A 19,329-nucleotide genomic window follows, 5' to 3' on the forward strand; every position below is an offset into this window, starting at 1 on the left:
TAGAAAGACCCCTGTCACCATAGTTAAGACATCTATTAAATACCTAGGAATAAACATTGGAAAGGTACCTGAAAGTTTGTATAAGTTGAACTATCACCTAATAATACAAAAAATTACAAAAGAACTTCATAGGTGGAATAACCTTACGCTATCATTTCTGGGGCAATGCCATTTGATCAAAATGATCAGTTTTCCAAAGCTTTTATACCCTCTACAAACTATCCCACTCTTACTTAAAAGACAGGATTTGGGAAGATTATGCACTGCATTTTCCACATTCATTTGGTCTCATAAGCGTCCACGTATCGCTTTAAAAAAGCTTATGCCTCCCAAAATTATGGGTGGGCTTAATTTCCCAGATTTACATTCATACAATATAGCTAGTCTTATGTATCATTCATTGGACTGGCTACAGAAGTCCAACTACTTCTCAAATTATGAATGAGAAGCTGAAATGCTATACCCCTGGAACCCAAACTCCCATTTACACACAGGATTCTCTAATATCCCATCAGGGGTCTAATGTTCCACTATAGCAAGGGACACTATTGCAGCTTGGAAAATAACCCGTAAGTAGAGATGAGCGAACACCAAAATGTTCAGGTGTTCGTTATTCGGAACGAACTTCCCGCGATGCTCAAGGGTTCGTTTCGAACAACGAACCCCATTGAAGTCAATGGGCGACCAGAGCATTTTTGTATTTCGCCGATGCTCGCTAAAGTTTTCATGTGTGAAAATCTGGGCAATTCAAGAAAGTGATGGGAATGACACAGAAACGGATAGGGCAGGCGAGGGGCTACATGTTGGGCTGCATCTCAAGTTCACAGGTCCCACTATTAAGCCACAATACCGGCAAGAGTGGGCCCCCCCCCCCCTCCCAACAACTTTTACTTCTGAAAAGCCCTCATTAGCATGGCATACCTTTGCTAAGCACCACACTAGCTACAACAAAGCACAATCACTGCCTGGATGACACTCCGCTGCCACTTCTCCTGGGTTACATGCTGACCAACCGCCCCCCCTCCCCCCCACAGCGCACACCAAAGTGTCCCTGCGCAGCCTTCAGCTGCCCTCATGCCACGCCACACTCATGTCTATTTAGAAGTGCGTCTGCCATGAGGAGGAACCGCAGGCACACACTGCAGAGGGTTGGCACGGCTAGGCAGCGACCCTCTTTAAAAGGGGCGGGGCGATAGCCCACAATGCTGTACAGAAGCAATGAGAAATAGAATCCTGTGCCACCGCCATCAGGAGCTGCACACGTAGGCATAGCAATGGGGAACCTATGTGCCACACACTATTCATTCTGTCAAGGTGTCTGCATGCCCCAGTTAGACCGGGCTTTTTAATTCATAGACACAGGCAGGTACAACTCCCTATTGTGAAGTCCCTGTGGACCGACAGCATGGGTGGGTGCCAGGAAGCCACCGGCGGTACATAGAAATATCCCATTGCATTGCCCAACACAGCTGAGGTAGTAATGTCGTGCGTAATGCAGGTGGGCTTCGGCCCACACTGCATGCCCCAGTCAGACTGGGGTTCTTTAGAAGTGTACAGATGTATTAAAAACTCCGTGTGCACCTACAGCATGGGTGGCTCCCTGGAAGCCACCGGCGGTACACAAAAATATCCCATTGCATTGCCCAACACAGCTGAGGTAGTAATGTCGTGCGTAATGCAGGTGGGCTTCGGCCCACACTGCATGCCCCAGTCAGACTGGGGTTCTTTAGAAGTGGACACATGTAGGTTAAACTCCCTGTGGACCTACTGCCTGGGTGGGTGCCAGGAAGCCACCGGCGGTACATAGAAATATCCCATTGCATTGCCCAACACAGCTGAGGTAGTAATGTCGTGCGTAATGCAGGTGGGCTTCGGCCCACACTGCATGCCCCAGTCAGACTGGGGTTCTTTAGAAGTGGACACATGTAGGTTAAACTCCCTGTGGACCCACTGCCTGGGTGGGTGCCAGGAAGCCACCGGCGGTACATAGAAATATCCCATTGCATTGCCCAACACAGCTGAGGTAGTAATGTCGTGCGTAATGCAGGTGGGCTTCGGCCCACACTGCATGCCCCAGTCAGACTGGGGTTCTTTAGAAGTGTACAGATGTATTAAAAACTCTGTGTGCACCTACAGCATGGGTGGCTCCCTGGAACCCACCGGCGGTACACAAAAATATCCCATTGCATTGCCCAACACAGCTGAGGTAACGTCAGCTGGAATGCAGGTGGGCTAAAAATTAATTTGATTACACTGTAGGCGAGGGCCCACAAAAATTGCTGTATCAACAGTACTAATGTACATCCCAAAAATTGGCCATGGCCAGCCAAGAGGGCAGGTGAAACCCATTAATCGCTTTTGTTAATGTGGCTTAAGTGGTAACTAGGCCTGGAGGCAGCCCAGTGTAACGAAAAATTGGTTCAAGTTAAAGTTCCAACGCTTTTAAGCGCATTGAAACTTATAAAAATTGTTCAGAAAAATTATTTGAGTGAGCCTTGTGGCCCTAAGAAAAATTGCCCGTTCAGCGTGATTACGTGAGGTTTCAGGAGGAGGAGCAGGAGGAGGAGGAGGAATATTAGACACAGATTGATGAAGCAGAAATGTCCCCGTTTTGGATGGTGAGAGAGAACGTAGCTTCCATCCGCGGGTGCAGCCTACGTATTGCTTACGTATTGCTGCTGTCCGCTGGTGGAGAACAGAAGTCTGGGGAAATCCAGCCTTTGTTCATCTTGATGAGTGTTAGCCTGTCGGCACTGTCGGTTGACAAGCGGCTACGCTTATCTGTGATGATTCCCCCAGCCGCACTAAACACCCTCTCCGACAAGACGCTAGCCGCAGGACAAGCAAGCACCTCCAGGGCATACAGCGCTAGTTCAGGCCACGTGTCCAGCTTCGACACCCAGTAGTTGTAGGGGGCAGAGGCGTCACCAAGGATGGTCGTGCGATCCGCTACGTACTCCCTCACCATCCTTTTACAGTGCTCCCGCCGACTCAGCCGTGACTGGGAAGCGGTGACACAGTCTTGGTGGGGAGCCATAAAGCTGGCCAGGCCCTTAAAGACTGTTGCACTGCCTGGGATGTACATGCTGCTCGATCTACGCACATCCCCTGCTACCTTGCCCTCGGTACTGCGCCTTCTGCCACTAGCGCTGTCGGCTGGGAATTTTACCATCAGCTTGTCCGCAAGGGTCCTGTGGTATAGCAACACTCTCGAACCCCTTTCCTCTTCGGGAATCAGAGTGGGCAGGTTCTCCTTATACCGTGGATCGAGCAGTGTGTACACCCAGTAATCCGTCGTGGCCAGAATGCGTGCAACGCGAGGGTCACGAGAAAGGCATCCTAACATGAAGTCAGCCATGTGTGCCAGGGTACCTGTACGCAACACATGGCTGTCTTCACTAGGAAGATCACTTTCAGGATCCTCCTCCTCCTCCTCCTCCTCCTCAGGCCATACACGCTGAAAGGATGACAGGCAATCAGCCGGTGTACCGTCAGCAGCGGCCCAAGCTGTCTCTTCCCCCTCCTCCTCATCCTCCTCATGCTCCTCCTCCTCCTCCTGTACGCGCTGAGAAATAGACAGGAGGGTGCCCTGACTATCCAGCGGCATACTGTCTTCCCCCGCCCCCGTTTCCGAGCGCAAAGCAGCTGCCTTTATGGTTTGCAGGGAATTTCTCAAGATGCATAGCAGAGGAATGGTGACGCTAATGATTGTAGCATCGCCGCTCACCACATGGGTAGACTCCTCAAAATTACCAAGGACATGGCAGATGTCTGCCAACCAGGCCCACTCTTCTGAAAGGAATTGAGGAGGCTGACTCCCACTGCGCCGCCCATGTTGGAGTTGGTATTCGACTATAGCTCTACGTTGTTCATAGAGCCTGGCCAACATGTGGAGCGTAGAGTTCCACCGTGTGGGCACGTCGCACAGCAGTCGGTGCACTGGCAGCTTAAAGTGATGTTGCAGGGTGCGCAGGGTGGCAGCGTCCGTGTGGGACTTGCGAAAATGTGCGCAGAGCCGGCGCGCCTTTACGAGCAGGTCTGACAAGCGTGGGTAGCTTTTCAGAAAGCGCTGAACCACCAAATTAAAGACGTGGGCCAGGCATGGCACGTGCGTGAGGCTGCCGAGCTGCAGAGCCGCCACCAGGTTACGGCCGTTGTCACACACGACCATGCCCGGTTGGAGGCTCAGCGGCGCAAGCCAGCGGTCGGTCTGCTGTGTCAGACCCTGCAGCAGTTCGTGGGCCGTGTGCCTCTTATCGCCTAAGCTGAGTAGTTTCAGCACGGCCTGCTGACGCTTGCCCACCGCTGTGCTGCCACACCGCGCGACACCGACTGCTGGCGACATGCTGCTGCTAACACATCTTGATTGCGAGACAGAGGAGGAGGAGGAGGAGGAGGAGGAGGGTGCTTTAGTGGAGGAAGCATACACCTCCGCAGATACCACCACAGAGCTGGGGCCCGCAATTCTGGGGGTGGGTAGGACGTGAGCGGTCCCGGGCTCTGACTCTGTCCCAGCCTCCACTAAATTCACCCAATGTGCCGTCAGGGAGATGTAGTGGCCCTGCCCGCCTGTGCTTGTCCACGTGTCCGTAGTTAAGTGGACCGTGGCAGTAACCGCGTTGGTGAGGGCGCGTGCAATGTTGCGGGAGACGTGGTCGTGCAGGGCTGGGACGGCACATCGGGAAAAGTAGTGGCGACTGGGAACTGAGTAGCGCGGGGCCGCCGCCTCCATGATACTTTTGAAGGACTCCGTTTCCACAACCCTATACGGCAGCATCTCAAGGCTGATGAATTTTGCTATGCGGACGGTTAACGTTTGAGCGTGCGGGTGCGTGGCGGCGTACTTGCGCTTGCGCTCCAACAGTTGCGCAAGCGACGGCTGGACGGTGCGCTGAGCTACACTGCTGGATGGGGCCGAAGACAGCGGAGGTGAGGGTGTGGGTGCAGGCCAGGAGACGGTAGTGCCTGTGTCCTGAGAGGGGGGTTGCATCTCAGTGGCAGGTTGGGGCACAGGGGGAGAGGCAGGGGTGCAAACCGGAGGCGCTGAACGGCCTTCGTCCCACCTTGCGGGGTGCTTGGCCATCATATGTCTGCGCATGGTGGTGGTGGTGAGGCTGTTGGTGTTGGCTCCCCGGCTGAGCTTTGCGCGACAAAGGTTGCACACCACTGTTCGTCGGTCGTCAGGCGTCTCTGTGAAAAACTGCCAGACCTTAGAGCACCTCGGCCTCTGCAGGGTGGCATGGCGCGAGGGGGCCCTTTGGGAAACACTTGGTGGATTATTCGGTCTGGCCCTGCCTCTACCCCTGGCCACCGCACTGCCTCTTGCAACCTGCCCTGCTGATGCCCTTGACTCCCCCTCTGAAGACCTGTCCTCCTGAGTAAGCGTTGCACACCAGGTGGGGTCAGTCACCTCATCGTCCTGCTGCTCTTCCTCCGAATCCTCTGTGCGCTGCTCCCTCGGACTTACTGCCCTTACTACTACCTCACTGCAAGACAACTGTGTCTGATCGTCATCGTCCTCCTCACCCACAGAAAGTTGTTGAGACAGTTGGCGGAAGTCCCCAGCCTCTTCCCCCGGACCCCGGGAACTTTCGAATGGTTGGGCATCAGTGACGATAAACTCCTCTGGTGGGAGAGGAACCGCTGCTGCCCAATCTAAGCAGGGGCCCGAGAACAGTTCCTGGGAGTGTTCCCGCTCCTGAGCAGGTGTTATTGTAGTGGAGTGAGGAGGCTGGGAGGAAGGAGGAGCAGCAGACAGAGGATTCGGATTGGCAGCAGTGGACGGCGCAGAACTGCGGGTAGACGATAGGTTGCTCGAAGCACTTTCTGCCATCCAGGACAGGACCTGCTCACACTGCTCATTTTCTAATAACCGTCTCCCGCGTGGACCCATTAATTGGGCGATGAATGTGGGGACGCCAGAAACGTGCCTCTCTCCTAATCGCGCAGCAGTCGGCTGCGACACACCTGGATCAGGAGCTTGGCCTGTGCCCACACCCTGACTTGGCCCTCCGCGTCCTCGGCCGCGTCCACGTCCTCTAGGCCTACCCCTACCCCTCAGCATGCTGTATTACCAGTGATTTGATTTCACAGGCAGGAAATAAATTGGCGCAAGACTGCAGGCCAAATATAATTTTTTCCCTTTTTTGAAAACGAAAGGCCCCACTGCCTCTAGTGAATGAATAATCTAAGTTTAATAACTGTGCTGTTTTCCTGCTAATGTGTCACAGAACGTGAGGGTAGCAGAGTTATTAACTGTGGCAGAGCAGGTATTTTTTTTCCCAATTAAGGAAAGCAAATGGCGAAGCCAGGAGTAAAACGTAGCTGGGTGCGTATGATTTTTACAGGTTGCAGACGCAGCCGACACGTGTCCACCGCCCTTAGGACGGACAGAGGCCGGACAAATAGAATTATTTTCCGTTTTTTGGCACCAAAAGGCAGCACTGCGTATATTCTATGAACATGAGAAGTTTAATAACTGTGCTGTTTTCCTGCTAATGTGTCACAGAACGTGAGGGTAGCAGAGTTATTAACTGTGGCAGAGCAGGTATTTTTTTTCCCAATTAAGGAAAGCAAATGGCGAAGCCAGGAGTAAAACGTAGCTGGGTGCGTATGATTTTTACAGGTTGCAGACGCAGCCGACACGTGTCCACCGCCCTTAGGACGGACAGAGGCCGGACAAATAGAATTATTTTCCGTTTTTTGGCACCAAAAGGCAGCACTGCGTATATTCTATGAACATGAGAAGTTTAATAACTGTGCTGTGTCCCTGCTAATGTGTCACAGAACGTGAGGGTAGCAGAGTTATTAACTGTGGCAGAGCAGGTATTTTTTTTCCCAATTAAGGAAAGCAAATGGCGAAGCCAGGAGTAAAACGTAGCTGGGTGCGTATGATTTTTACAGGTTGCAGACGCAGCCGACACGTGTCCACCGCCCTTAGGACGGACAGAGGCCGGACAAATAGAATTATTTTCCGTTTTTTGGCACCAAAAGGCAGCACTGCGTATATTCTATGAACATGAGAAGTTTAATAACTGTGCTGTGTCCCTGCTAATGTGTCACAGAACGTGAGGGTAGCAGAGTTATTAACTGTGGCAGAGCAGGTATTTTTTTTCCCAATTAAGGAAAGCAAATGGCGAAGCCTGGAGTAAAACGTAGCTGGGTGCGTCTGATTTTTACAGGTTGCACACGCAGCCGACACGTGTCCACCGCCCTTAGGACGGACAGAGGCCGGACAAATAGAATTATTTTCACTTGTTTTACAAGCAAAAGGCAGCACTGCGTATATTCAATGAATAATAACTGTGTTGTGGCCCTGCCTATACAATTCTTTCCCTGCAGTATCAATGGAGGGTGCAATGCTCTGCAGAAGCGATTTTGAGAAGCAAAAAAAAATGCAGCACAGCTAACAGCAGCTAGCACAGTACTGCACACGGTTAAATATGGCCCTAGAAAGGACCGTTGAGGTTCTTGAAGGCTACACTCACTCCTAACACTCTCCCTGCCTATGCAGCACTTCTGTCCCTAATGCCGGGTGCAACGGTCTGCAGAGGCGATTTTGAGAAAAAAAAAATTGCCACTGCTAACAGCAGCCAACACACAGCTATCAGTGGCCCTAATAAGGACCTTTGGGGGGTCTTGAAGCCTACACTAACTACCAATTCTTTCCCTACAGCAGCTCCGGTACAAACAGCACTGTCCCTCATCTAACTCACACGGCATCTGAGGCGAACCGCGGGAGGGGCCGACTTTTATGTTCGGGTGACACCTGATCTTCCCAGCCACTCACAGCAGGGGGGTGGTATAGGGCTTGAACGTCACAGGGGGAAGTTGTAATGCCTTCCCTGTCTTTCAATTGGCCAGAAAAGCGCGCTAACGTCTCAGGGAAGGAAGTGAAAATAACCAGAACACCGCATGGTGTTCGTTACGAATAACGAACATCCCGAACACCCTAATATTCGCACGAATATCAAGCTCGGAAGAACACGTTCGCTCATCTCTACCCGTAAGCATACGGACTATCGTTCAAGTTGTCAAATGGATCTGTGGGTACATCCAGAGTTTAGGCAGGGTCAGGATAATAAAATGTTCGAATTATGGCATAGCAGAGGTATTATGTTGGTTCAACATCTTCTACACCATAAGGAACCTAGATACAGAACATTCGAGGAGATACGTGACGTGTATGATCTGCCTGTGTCCCACTTTTTGCCATATGCACAATTATGGAACTTCTTGCAGAATAGGCTTTTCAGTTGTCTCTAAAGAAGCGATACTTAACCCAATTGACATACTCATATGCACGACCCCAAAGAGACACTTGATTTCTGATCTATATGTTAGATTTAGGGAGGGATGGGCAGCGTCAGATAAAGTTAATGATTTACTTTTTAAGAGGTGGGTGCGGGAGCTTCAGGAGCCAGAGATATCTCAAGAGATAATTGAAGTATGGATTTCCGTAAGAAAAGCCATAACGAAAGAAAGATGATAGGAAACTTTCTTTAAAATTATACATGGGACGATATATGGCTTTGACATCCCCCAACATCCCAAAGGCCCTGCCAGATTACAGGTGTGTTCTAGGTGCCCCCAACCAAAGACCAATTTTCCACATGGTATATGGCATTGCCCCAAAATAAAAGCATTTTGGGAAGAAACCCAAACGCTTCTACAGGAACTTGGGGGATTGACTATTCAGTTAACACCACAAGTGTGTGTATTTCAATCTCTTCCTAATTGCACTGGAAATTCTAATATAATACATACTGTCCTAATAAGCAGAAGGTGTCTGTTGACAAACTTGCTGCAAGCCAAACCCCCGACAATATTGCATATAATACATCAAATGAAATATCTTCGGACGGTGGGAAGATTCGAGACGGAAAGATGTGCAGAATCTCAGGCCTCAAAGTTTTTTAAGAAATGGCAAATTTTTATGGAAAGGTTCCAAGACCCAAACAAGATTATTGAGTGTATGCGCCCGTTTACCAATACAACTTGGTACTATATCCAAGCAGATGTGAATCAGTTGGGGAGATTAAAAATAACTTAAATCAATAATTTGTGATTTTACAGGAAAGGCTTTACCCAGGGGATAACTGTAAATTTGTAATCTAAATCAATATAGTCCTAAATCCGTTAAGGAAGAACCAAGGAAGAAATTTGATGAAACGCTAGTAATTTCCACCTTTATTTATTTAGTGGAGTTCATTTAAAGGTTTAAAGGTTGATATGTGGACAGATTACAACATAGAGTGTGCATGTGTATACATGTGTGTGTATACCTGATAACTGACTTGTATGGTACAAATATGTAGAAAATGCTGTCTGCACAATATTTATTTCTGTTCCTTTAGCTAAGCCTAAGCCTATTAACATGCATGGGAATATTGGTAATTGGCAGTAAAGATAACATATGAACAACTGTTTCTTCCTTGTGCAAGAGTTTTTGTTTCAAGGTATTTTATTAGGGTTTCAAATTGACAATAAAGTTAGATCTGACATATCCCCGCGCAGGGGGTCTCGTATAGCATGAATACGGGATAATGTGCTATTCTTTGAGAACAAACTCAAGGTTATAAATTTACCTTCGCATGAGAAATAGAAAAACAGCTGTAGATAAACATTTAACATATAGAATAAACATTTGTGATTCCACGTTGGTTGTCCGTGTGTGTAAATTTGATTTGTTTGTGTGCTGCCTTTTTTCCTTCCTCCCCCCCCCCCCCCTCTCTCCTCCTTCCAGCCTCCTCGTCTACTAGGCCCTGTGTCGTGGTTTATCTTTAGCCTCCCGATTAAGTGTGTATCTTTGCTCTTGGGTCTGGTCGGTTCCTCCTTATAATCTTTTTGTCGAAACGGTGGTTTTCTCTGGTGTTTTATATGCCGTCCCTACTTTAGATCGTGGGGTTATTCGTTCCCTGCATTATGCCCTCCCATGCGCTGAGGAGTCTAATCAGTCCTGGTATTTCGAGATATCCCGCCCAGGGTCTCCAAGTCTTTAGAAAAAGTTCCATATTATCCTTTTTCATGGCTGCTGGTTTCTCGTAGAACATCATTCTTGATACTCTAGCAATAATTGGCTCTAGGGATAGGGTAGGCTTCAGCCATTGGGAAGGCAATATTAATTCTGGTTGCCATGCATATTTGTTGAGAGAGTTTATGTTGCTGGTTGTTCAGGCCCAGAGGCTTATCGACTACTAGGCAAATAGATGACACCGGGCGGAATACCTTATCCAATACTCTAGAGATAAGTCTGGATACTTCTCTCCATAGCTTAGCTACTCGTGGGCACGTCCACCAAATGTGGGCTATTGTGCCCGGATTGTTGCAGCCTCTGAAGCAGTTCGGAGAGGTCGATGGGGAATATTTGTGTTTTATTGCAGGGACTATGTATGTTCTGTGTAGTATTTTAATTGAAGATTCTGCGAGTGTTACTTGGTGGCTGCCTTTTGTGATAAAGGTACAGCAGTGCTACCAGCGTGGTAATGATAGGGAGATACCAAGGTCTGACTCCCAGTGTAGCATGTAGGGTAGTTTAGTCTCCTTACTAGGTTTGTTCATGTTGGAGTAGAGCAGCGATATTAGGCCTGATTGGAGTGGGGCCCATAAGTATAATCCCTCGAATGGCGTGGGGACCATTGGAGGGTCGGTGGGGCATATCAGAGTGCGGAGGAAACTATAGATTTTTTTCAGTTCGAGCCATAAGCAATTTGAGATTTTATGTTTCTCAGTTAGTTGTTGGGGTGAAAGAAGTTTACCCCAGTTCATAAATTGGTGCACTGTTGTGAGGTGGTTAATTTTCCACCACTGGTAGTTTTCTTCTCGCAAGCTTAAAGGCAAAGCTTGATTGGGGATGACTGGTAATAGCGGGGAAATATTGGAGACCAGGGCGTACTTGAATCTATTCCTCCTCCATATTAAGAACTGATGGTAGGTTAATGGGGCTAGCTGGCGGATATTTGTAGCTTTCCACTTTCTGTCCCAAAAGATAGTCTCCAGCTCTACTGGGGCCAGTAGGGTGGTTTCTATGTCCACCCAAAGAGGTCTTTTCTTCCCTGCGGACATAGCGGGGATTTGTGCTAGTTGGGCTGCTATGTAGTATTTTTTTAGGTTAGGTACAAATAGGCCTCCGAGTCTTTTATGGTAATGCATTACCTTTTGTTTTATTCTGGGCTTTTTGTTTATCCAGATAAAGTGAGATATGGAGCTTTGCATTTCCTGTAGGTCCCCTGCGGGGATTTCTATTGGGAGGCATCTGAATGGGTAGAGTAGGCGGGGTAGGATGTTAATTTTTACTGAGTTGATACGTTCCATCCAAGAGATGGCGTGTTGTGTCCAATTTTTAAGGTCGGATTTTAGAGAGGTAAATAGGGGTGGGTAATTCCATTTGTATAGATTGTCTAAGTTGTGGGTGAGTTTGATGCCCAGATATGTGATGTAGTGTGGGCATGCTTTGAATCCGAAATTTAGTTCAATAAGTTTCTGGGAGTGAGCCGGTATGTTATGAAAAAGGGCCTACGTATTTTCCATGTTGACTACCAGTCCCAAAACCCCCACAAAGGAGTCCAGGGTTTTTATTAGATTGAGTAGAGAGGTGAGTGGTCTCGTTAGAGTGAGGAGGAGGTCATCCGCGAATAAACTGACTTTGTATTCTGTGTTTTTTACTAATAAACCTGATATGTTCAGATTTTTTCTGATGAGCTGAGCAAGGGGCTCCATTGCCAGGGCGAATAGAGCTGGGGACAAGGGTCAGCCTTGCCGAGTCCCTCTCTGCACCAATATTTTGTTTTCTGTAGATGTTGGGAGTTTTAATTCTGCTGAGGGGGTTGAGTATAGTGTGCGCAAGGCTGTGATGAAGTTTCCTTGAATGCCTGCCTTTTCCAGTACTTTGAATAGGTAATCACACGAGAGGCTGTCAAAGGCCTTCTCAATATCTAGGGCCCGGGTTAGCAGTGGGGTTTTGTGGGAGTTAGCAGTGTGTGTGATATTTAGGACTTTTCTAATATTGTCTTTGGCTTGTCGGGAGGGGATAAAACCTACTTGATCTTTATGCGTCAGGGACGGGAGGTAGTTATTTAGCCGCTTTGCTAGAATGCTGGTCATGATCTTATAATCTATATTCAGTAAGGAGATTGGTCTGTAATTTTTCGGTGATGTGTGATCTTTATTTGGCTTGGGGATGACCGTTATGTGGGCTTTTAGGAATTCGTCAGGGGTCGGCTTTCCTAATAGAATGTTATTGTAAAATCGTGTCAGGAGCGGTGTAAGGGATGAGCTAAATTTTTTGTAGTACAGGGCCGTCAGCCCGTCTGGGCCTGGTGCTTTTCCTGGTTTTAGGAATTTGATAGTTTCTTCTACTTCTTCTATCATTCGGGTGTTCTGAGAGTCTTGGGAGCTGGATATCTTTCAGGAAATCGCTTGTTATAGAATTCTAGGAACGTATGTGCTATTTTGTCTGGGTTTGAGGTGCATGTCCCCTTATCCGTTCTGATGGAGTGGACAGAGTTGATCTTTTCTTTTGCTCTTAAGCATGCCGCCAGTAATTTATCAGGTTTGTTATCTAATTTAAAGTAGGTGGATTGCATCCATTGTAGGGCTTTTTCCGCCTGGGATGTATATAGGAGGTCAATTTGGAGCTTAGTATCTCGTATGCTTTTGGACAGTGCTAAACTGGGACGTTGTTGGTTGGCTACTTCTAATAGGGCCAGGTGTCTCTCCAAGGCTTGTATGGCTTGTGATTTTTCTCTTTTTTTAATAGCGGCGATTTTAGATATCTGTCCTCTCATGAAGGCTTTGTGTGCCAGCCATATCCATACTGGTTGGGAGGCTTCGGTGTCGTTGAATGCCATGAATTCATTTAATTTCTCCGAAATTTGGGCAAGAGTTATAGGATCTTTTAATAGGGATTCGTTGAGCCTCCATCTTCTGATGTGAGGCCGGGAGGGTGAGTCTATAAAATGCGTGAGGACAATGTCATGGTCTGACCATGCGCAGGGGATATGTCTTGATTGTGCGAGGTAGGGTAGGAGGTGGGTTGATACCAGAGCCCAGTCAATGCGTGAATATGATTTGTGTGGGGCTGAGAAGAAAGTGTAGCCTCTGTTCATTCCATGAGCTTCTCTGCAGCTATCCGCTAATGCTAAATCTTTTAGTGTGGAGGTTATCATGGTCCTTTGTGAGGGGCTGATTTTGTCCAGACTGTGGGATGATCGGTCCAGGGTAGGTGAGAGGACCATATTGAAGTCCCCCATCCAGTAGACGGAAGCTTGCGGTAATGATTTGATTTTTCTAGAAATATGCATGAAGAGTTTGTAGGGGTTGTTGACCGGGGCGTACAATTTCACTATGATCACCTTTTGTTTGTGTAGTACTCCTTGTATGATAATGTATCTCCCTGAGGAGTCCAGCTCCACTTTGTCAATTGCTAGGGGAAAGGAATTGTTTAGAAGGATTGTGACGCCTTGATGGTTTTTTGCTGCTACCGAGGAATAGAAGCGTGAGTATTGGGGGTGGAGGTATCTGGGGGCAGAGGAGGATGAAAAGTGAGTCTCTTGGAGGCAGATGATATCTGGTCTATTTTTAATATACTGCATAAACGCTTTTTTCTCTTGAGTGGGGAGGTAAATCCTTTGACGTTATGTGAAATTATGATGGCCATTGTAATGGGGAGGGGGGAGGCTGAATAATCTTAGAGTTTTGTTGTGTTGCTTGAGAACTTACATGGTGACAAATGGTGGATGTGCGTAGTGTGGAATCATATTTCTGTGGAAAAAGTAACATGAAACTCATGAAACACAGTATAACAAAGGTCAAGTTAATGACCTGTATAGGGTTTCTAAACCCAAGATATCCCAAACTGGGCGTCTCTCCTAACATTTGGAGGGGCGCATCCATAGTTTGGAAGGGAGAGGGCATCAAGTAACTCTGCCCCATCCCAGTGCATAGTTATATTATAATGTTAACAGAAGTAAATGAACCTATAACTTTAGACCGTTGAACTGGTACAAACTGAACAGCCCGAGGGCTCTAGATTCCATCTGGATCGGTGCCCGTCCGAGAGATACACAAGCAACCCCTTGAGCATCTTCATGCTTTGTATGCTCTGTTTGTTATTATGGAGGTCTTGTATATGTGGTCAGGGTGTCATTGGGCCCCCCTCGGACATCCACCAATAGGCAGATAAACCTTTTGCTACATGTCTTAATCTGTAGGACCTTGGTCCGTAGGTGACATATTATAATATGTCTATATGCGTATATATAGAGGTCCATCTGCACATTTTGGTGGAGGTCTGTTTGTGGTGGTACGTCTCCAGGGGGTCAAGCAAAAAACAGGCGGACCGTAAACTGTCCCTGGCCTCTCAATGGGAAGCCCAGGAGGTCTCAGGTCCATTCAGAGTCACTCAAAACATAACATAGATGATACGTATCTGTCTCAGGCATTCGAGTCTCGGTTTTCGGTTGGTGTCGCCCTTCGTCGTGGGTTCCCCGCTGTGGTCCAGGAACGAGTTGGTCTTTGTGGTCTGGTCGGCTCACTCTCAAAGGCGACGCGTTCTTCTTCCAGCACGCGCTTTCCTTCTTCGGGGGATCTAATGGTGTAAGACCTTTGATTGATGTGGACCAATAGAGCAAAGGGGAAGTTCCAGCGGTACCTGATGTTCACCTGTTGTAAGGCCAGAGTGATTGGTTTCAGGGCTTGTTGTTTAGCTAGAGTGGATTGGGCGATATCTGCGAATATTTGGACCGATGTGGGGACTCCGGGAGTGAGTCCGAGTTGCGTGCCGCTGCCAGCAGTTGGTCTCGCATCTCGGGATAGTGTAGTTTGAGTACTGTATCTCTTGGGAGATCCGAGTTGATAGGTTTGGAGAGGGCACGGTGTATCCTATCCATACGGAAACATTCGAGTGCGACTTGGGGGAGAAGAGCGGAAAAGTGGTTTGTTGCAGCTTCTTTTAAGTTGGTGATAGATTTCGGGAAGCCTCGGATGCGAATATTGGCTCTTCTGCTTTGGTTTTCAAGGTCCTCGCATTTTAGTTCAAGGGCTTCTACTCTTTAAGCATAGACATCCCATCTCGCTCTTTCATGGTCTAGCGCATCTATGATGTCATCAGTTTTCTGTTCGAGATCGTTTGTGCGTTGTCCTCAATCATTGATTTGTTTGGAAATGTCGTGTACTGCAGTCTGTAGTTCTTCTCGGAACAGTTTTTTGATGTGGGTGAGGAGTGCGGTTTCTGAGGCTGAGAGGTCTGGGATTTGCGAGGTGCTGGATGAGTCGTTATTCTGACTTGCCGTGAGTGGGATCTCAGGACGCGGGGTAGGTGGTGGTCGCTCAATTTGGGTCAGTGGGGAGAACTGGTTGCTTGAAAATAGTTCCTGCAGTGTGCTCTGAGATGCTGTTGGCTGTCCTTTGTTCTGTCTGCTGATCCTTCTGGACATAGTATAATTTTGTTGTTGTTTATTGTCCAATTCGATGGTACACGATTCTTCTGTCTTGTTATACTGGGACGGAGCTAGAGCGCAGCTCATGGAAGGGTCGTGACCATTCCGCTGTCTGCGTATGAACCCAGACTTACGTTGGGGGGAGGGGTACCCGGCAATGGGCGCTTCACTGCCGCTAGTGAGTTTGCTATTTAGGTTTCTTGTCTATGCTTGGTAAATTTTTAAGGGAGTTCTGCTGTCCGTGCAAGTCTTTATGCATAAATCGCTGCTGCGGTTTCACAGTACCGGCTAGGGAGTTGCAGGGAGTCTCTTTCTGTAGGTCTGGATCTGATAGAGCCCACTGTGTTGATTTCGGCCCTGGGTGAGCCCCTAGAGCGGATTTCTATCCGCCTGTAGTTTCCCGCGGTCAGGAGTTCTGAGTGCCTGTGGGCCCAGGTTTTATGGCGGTCCCGTGCTATTGGCCCGCTATCAGTGTATTGAGATTGTGGGTCTAGGTTCTTGTTGCTAGCCTCGCAGGCCGTTGGGCGGTAGTCTTCTTTCCCGGGAGGGGGGAGAGAGAGGTAAGGAGAAGGGACCAAGGGTGGCCACCAGGCTGTCTTTAAGGGCCTTTTAAAGGGCAGGGTCTGCTGCTTGCCTTCCCTCTATTATGTCCCTTCTGTGGCTTTTCTTTATGACCCCTGTTTGTGCGGGGTCCTGTGCCTATGTGGGCTTCTTTATGTGGCTCTATATGTGGGGTTGCTGCCCTCTCACCTCCCGTTTTTTGTGCTTCCCAGGTGGTCTCTGTGCTCCGGTGTCAGGGGTGTCTGCTCGTTGCCGAAAGTCTCCCTCGGCCAGGAGCTCTCAGCAAGGCGTCCGGTCCCGCTGCTGGTTAGCCACGCCCCCCTCCCCCCTGTGGAAGAGTTTTAAATCAATTACTGTACGTCAATATGTGATATTTTATTTTTGAATGTTTTTATTGTTATTATAGAAAAAGGACAATAAAAAAGGGCTTAAAAAAACCAAAAACTTCCATCTGACTGAGCCCTTAAGTTAATTGTTTATGTAAATATATTCTCTTGCTTTCTCCAATAGGTATCATACTTGTCAAAACGGGTCCGACCTCCATTTACAAGCTGCTCCATCAGTTCTGCTTTAATAAATGGAAAGCCAAGGGAAGACACTAACATTCCAGAAATGTTTTAAGATCGTCATTGCACAATTCTGCCTTGCAATCATTTTATTTTCATACTACAATTATGCAAACCGCTCGATGTTCATTAATAAATTGGCATATACAAATATCAATCAAGAACTAGATAACACCACTAAGTTGATCCTTGTTTGGGTCTGGCCATTCGGTAGTAAATTTCCACTTAATGACTGCCCGCCGCCATACACTAATATTTCTGGATGCCTTTATACAGATAACAAAACATTGTATTCTTCTGCAGATGCAGTTGTTTTCCATCACAGAGATGTATGCTATTCCAGAAGACAGTTACCTCAGGCTCCAAGACCACCAAATCAGTATTGGGTGTGGTTCAACTTGGAGTCTCCATCTCATAGCCCAAACCTATATCGTATGGATAATCGCATCAACCTCACAATGTCTTACAGAGCGGACTCAGATATTTTCTCACCTTATGGTTGGCTAGAACCCAATCAGCAAGAAGATAACTTCACCATACCTCCAAAGACCAAGCTGGTCGCCTGGGCAGTCAGTAACTGGAACCCAAGTTCCAAAAGAGTGCGCTACTATCAGGAGCTAAAGAAATATCTATCTGTAGACGTATATGGAAGGCAGCATTTACCTCTTCCGGGAGATGACAATGGAAAAACACTGTCCAAGTACAAGTTTTACTTTTCTTTTGAAAACTCAATTCATGAAGACTATATAACAGAGAAACTCTGGATGAATGCATTAACATACGGGTGTGTACCAGTTGTACTGGGTCCTTCTCGTAAAAACTATGAGCGGTTTATTCCAAAAGACTCTTTTATACATGTGGATGACTTCTCGACACCTGAAGAGCTCGCTAAATATATCTTAAAGTTGGACAGAGATGAGGATGCTTACCAACAGTATTTTACATGGAGGTCCAGGCTTCATCCCATTGGAAATACTAACTGGCAGACTCATTACTGCCGAGTATGTAAGGCACTAAAAGAAGCTCCTATGCACAAAACTATTTCAAAACTTGGAGAATGGTACAAATGATTTTAGGAGTAGTTTTTTAATAATTTTTATTAGATTTTTTTTTGCCATTGATTATATCAGCCTACAAAGTATAATAAATTAACCCTGTAAAGATGCAGCCCTTCTTTTTTTTCCTTTTCCTTCCCCCCCCCCCCCCCCCCCTCACTTTCAAAGAATCCTACCTATTTTTATTTTTCCGTTAACATAAATGGCTTGTTCTTTGTGGGAAGAGTTGTATTTTTTAATGGCACTATTTAATGTACTGGAAAACTTAAAAAAATTTCCAAGTGAAGTGAAAAGGAAAGAACCCTCAATTCCGCCATCTATAGGGGAGTGGGGTCTGGTTTTCACGGCATACATGTTGCAGCAAAAATAACATGATAACTTTATTCTGAGGGACTGCACGATTATGAAGATAACAAAAATTACATAGTTTTACTTTTACTGTTTTGCTTTCAAACAGTAAAATATGTTTACAAAAAAATAAAATTATTTTCTGCCGCCATCTTCTGACAGCCATAACGTTTTTATTTTTCTGTCGATATAGTTACAGGGCACATTTATTTTTCTATTATTTACTATTTTATTATTTAAATACTTATTTTTACATTTGTTTTAAGTCCCCATAGTGAACCTTGAACTTGTGATCACAGTATTACATTATACTGAACTTTTGCAGGCAGTCTATGAAGGAGTGCCACGGCACACATTCATTGGCATTTAATCATTGCAGTCCTGGGCTATTCAGGACCCCCAAACAATGATAAGGGAATTTAAATGCTACTGTCAGAATTGACAGCAGCATTTAGAGGGTTAACAGCCTTGATTAGCGTTAGCACTGATCCAGGCTGTTGCAGATGGGTGTCTGCTATCACAGAGAGCCGGCACTCACCTTGTGTGGAGTGTGATCGGCTTGTGATCCCAATCCATATAGACCCTGCATACCCAGGACATAAATGTATGCCCTGTGCTGTTAAAGGGGTTGTCTGATTATGGGACAACATTCCTTGTACAGGTCCAATGCTGCTAAAATAACAAAAGGATCTGCATGTACTTTCCCTCAGCCCTGCAAACCAGCGCTGTGGCCCTGAGGAACTTCTGACATTTGTTGTGGATGATGATGTTACCGAATGTCACCTGATTGCTGCAGCGAATCAGAGGCTGCAGCATCATTGCGGGGAACTCCTTGCATCATGCAGCCCAGGATGTGGGCACTGCAGAATGATGGTGCTGCAGCCACTGATTGGCTGCACTGGTCGGGTGACAGTGTGTGATGTCATCCTGCACAACAAACACCAGGAGATCAGTGCGGCCATAGTGCTGGATCGCAGAGGCTGAGGACAGGTAAGTACTGTGTCTTTTGGTATTTTAGCACCCTAGTACCTGTACAGGGAATGGTGTCCGGTAACTGGACAACCCCTTTAAAAGTTGTAACCTTTACAGTATATTGTAGCATAGCAGACACATTACGATACTATATAGTAGAATAGATATGGATGATGTATCTGTTCTGTACTTATAAGAGTATTAGAAGTCATCAAGTTCTGTGACCATCTCAAAGCACAATTATAGTGCATTATGCCTTATAAAACATACCTCAACTGCTGCAGAACCGCCTTCTGAAGAGTGAGGAAGAGATCCCTGTTTACTATTGGTTAGGTTATTGAATACGTTATGTTAATAAGGCAGAATCTTCCGTGGAGAATTCCACCTTAA

At 47.1% G+C, this 19,329-nt stretch overlaps 1 protein-coding gene across 3 annotated transcripts in view; it reads left to right on the forward strand.

Moving 5' to 3' along the window:
• Nucleotides 1-18,111, forward strand: part of LOC136582794 (4-galactosyl-N-acetylglucosaminide 3-alpha-L-fucosyltransferase FUT6-like) — a 58,240-nt gene extending 40,129 nt beyond the window's left edge. For 2 of the 3 annotated variants that reach the window (XM_066584047.1, XM_066584049.1), the window contains exon 2: nt 16,509-18,111. In XM_066584047.1, coding sequence (XP_066440144.1) covers nt 16,576-17,634 — 1,059 coding nt within the window. In that variant the 5' untranslated portion in view covers nt 16,509-16,575 and the 3' untranslated portion in view covers nt 17,635-18,111. Of the gene's footprint in view, nt 1-16,210; nt 16,354-16,508 lie in introns of all 3 variants that reach the window. The other variant, XM_066584048.1, reaches the window with a different exon arrangement.
• Nucleotides 18,112-19,329: the final 1,218 nt, after the last annotated feature.

Source organism: Eleutherodactylus coqui, chromosome 11, assembly GCF_035609145.1.
Source record: "Eleutherodactylus coqui strain aEleCoq1 chromosome 11, aEleCoq1.hap1, whole genome shotgun sequence".
NCBI classification, from domain to species: Eukaryota; Metazoa; Chordata; class Amphibia; order Anura; family Eleutherodactylidae; genus Eleutherodactylus; species Eleutherodactylus coqui.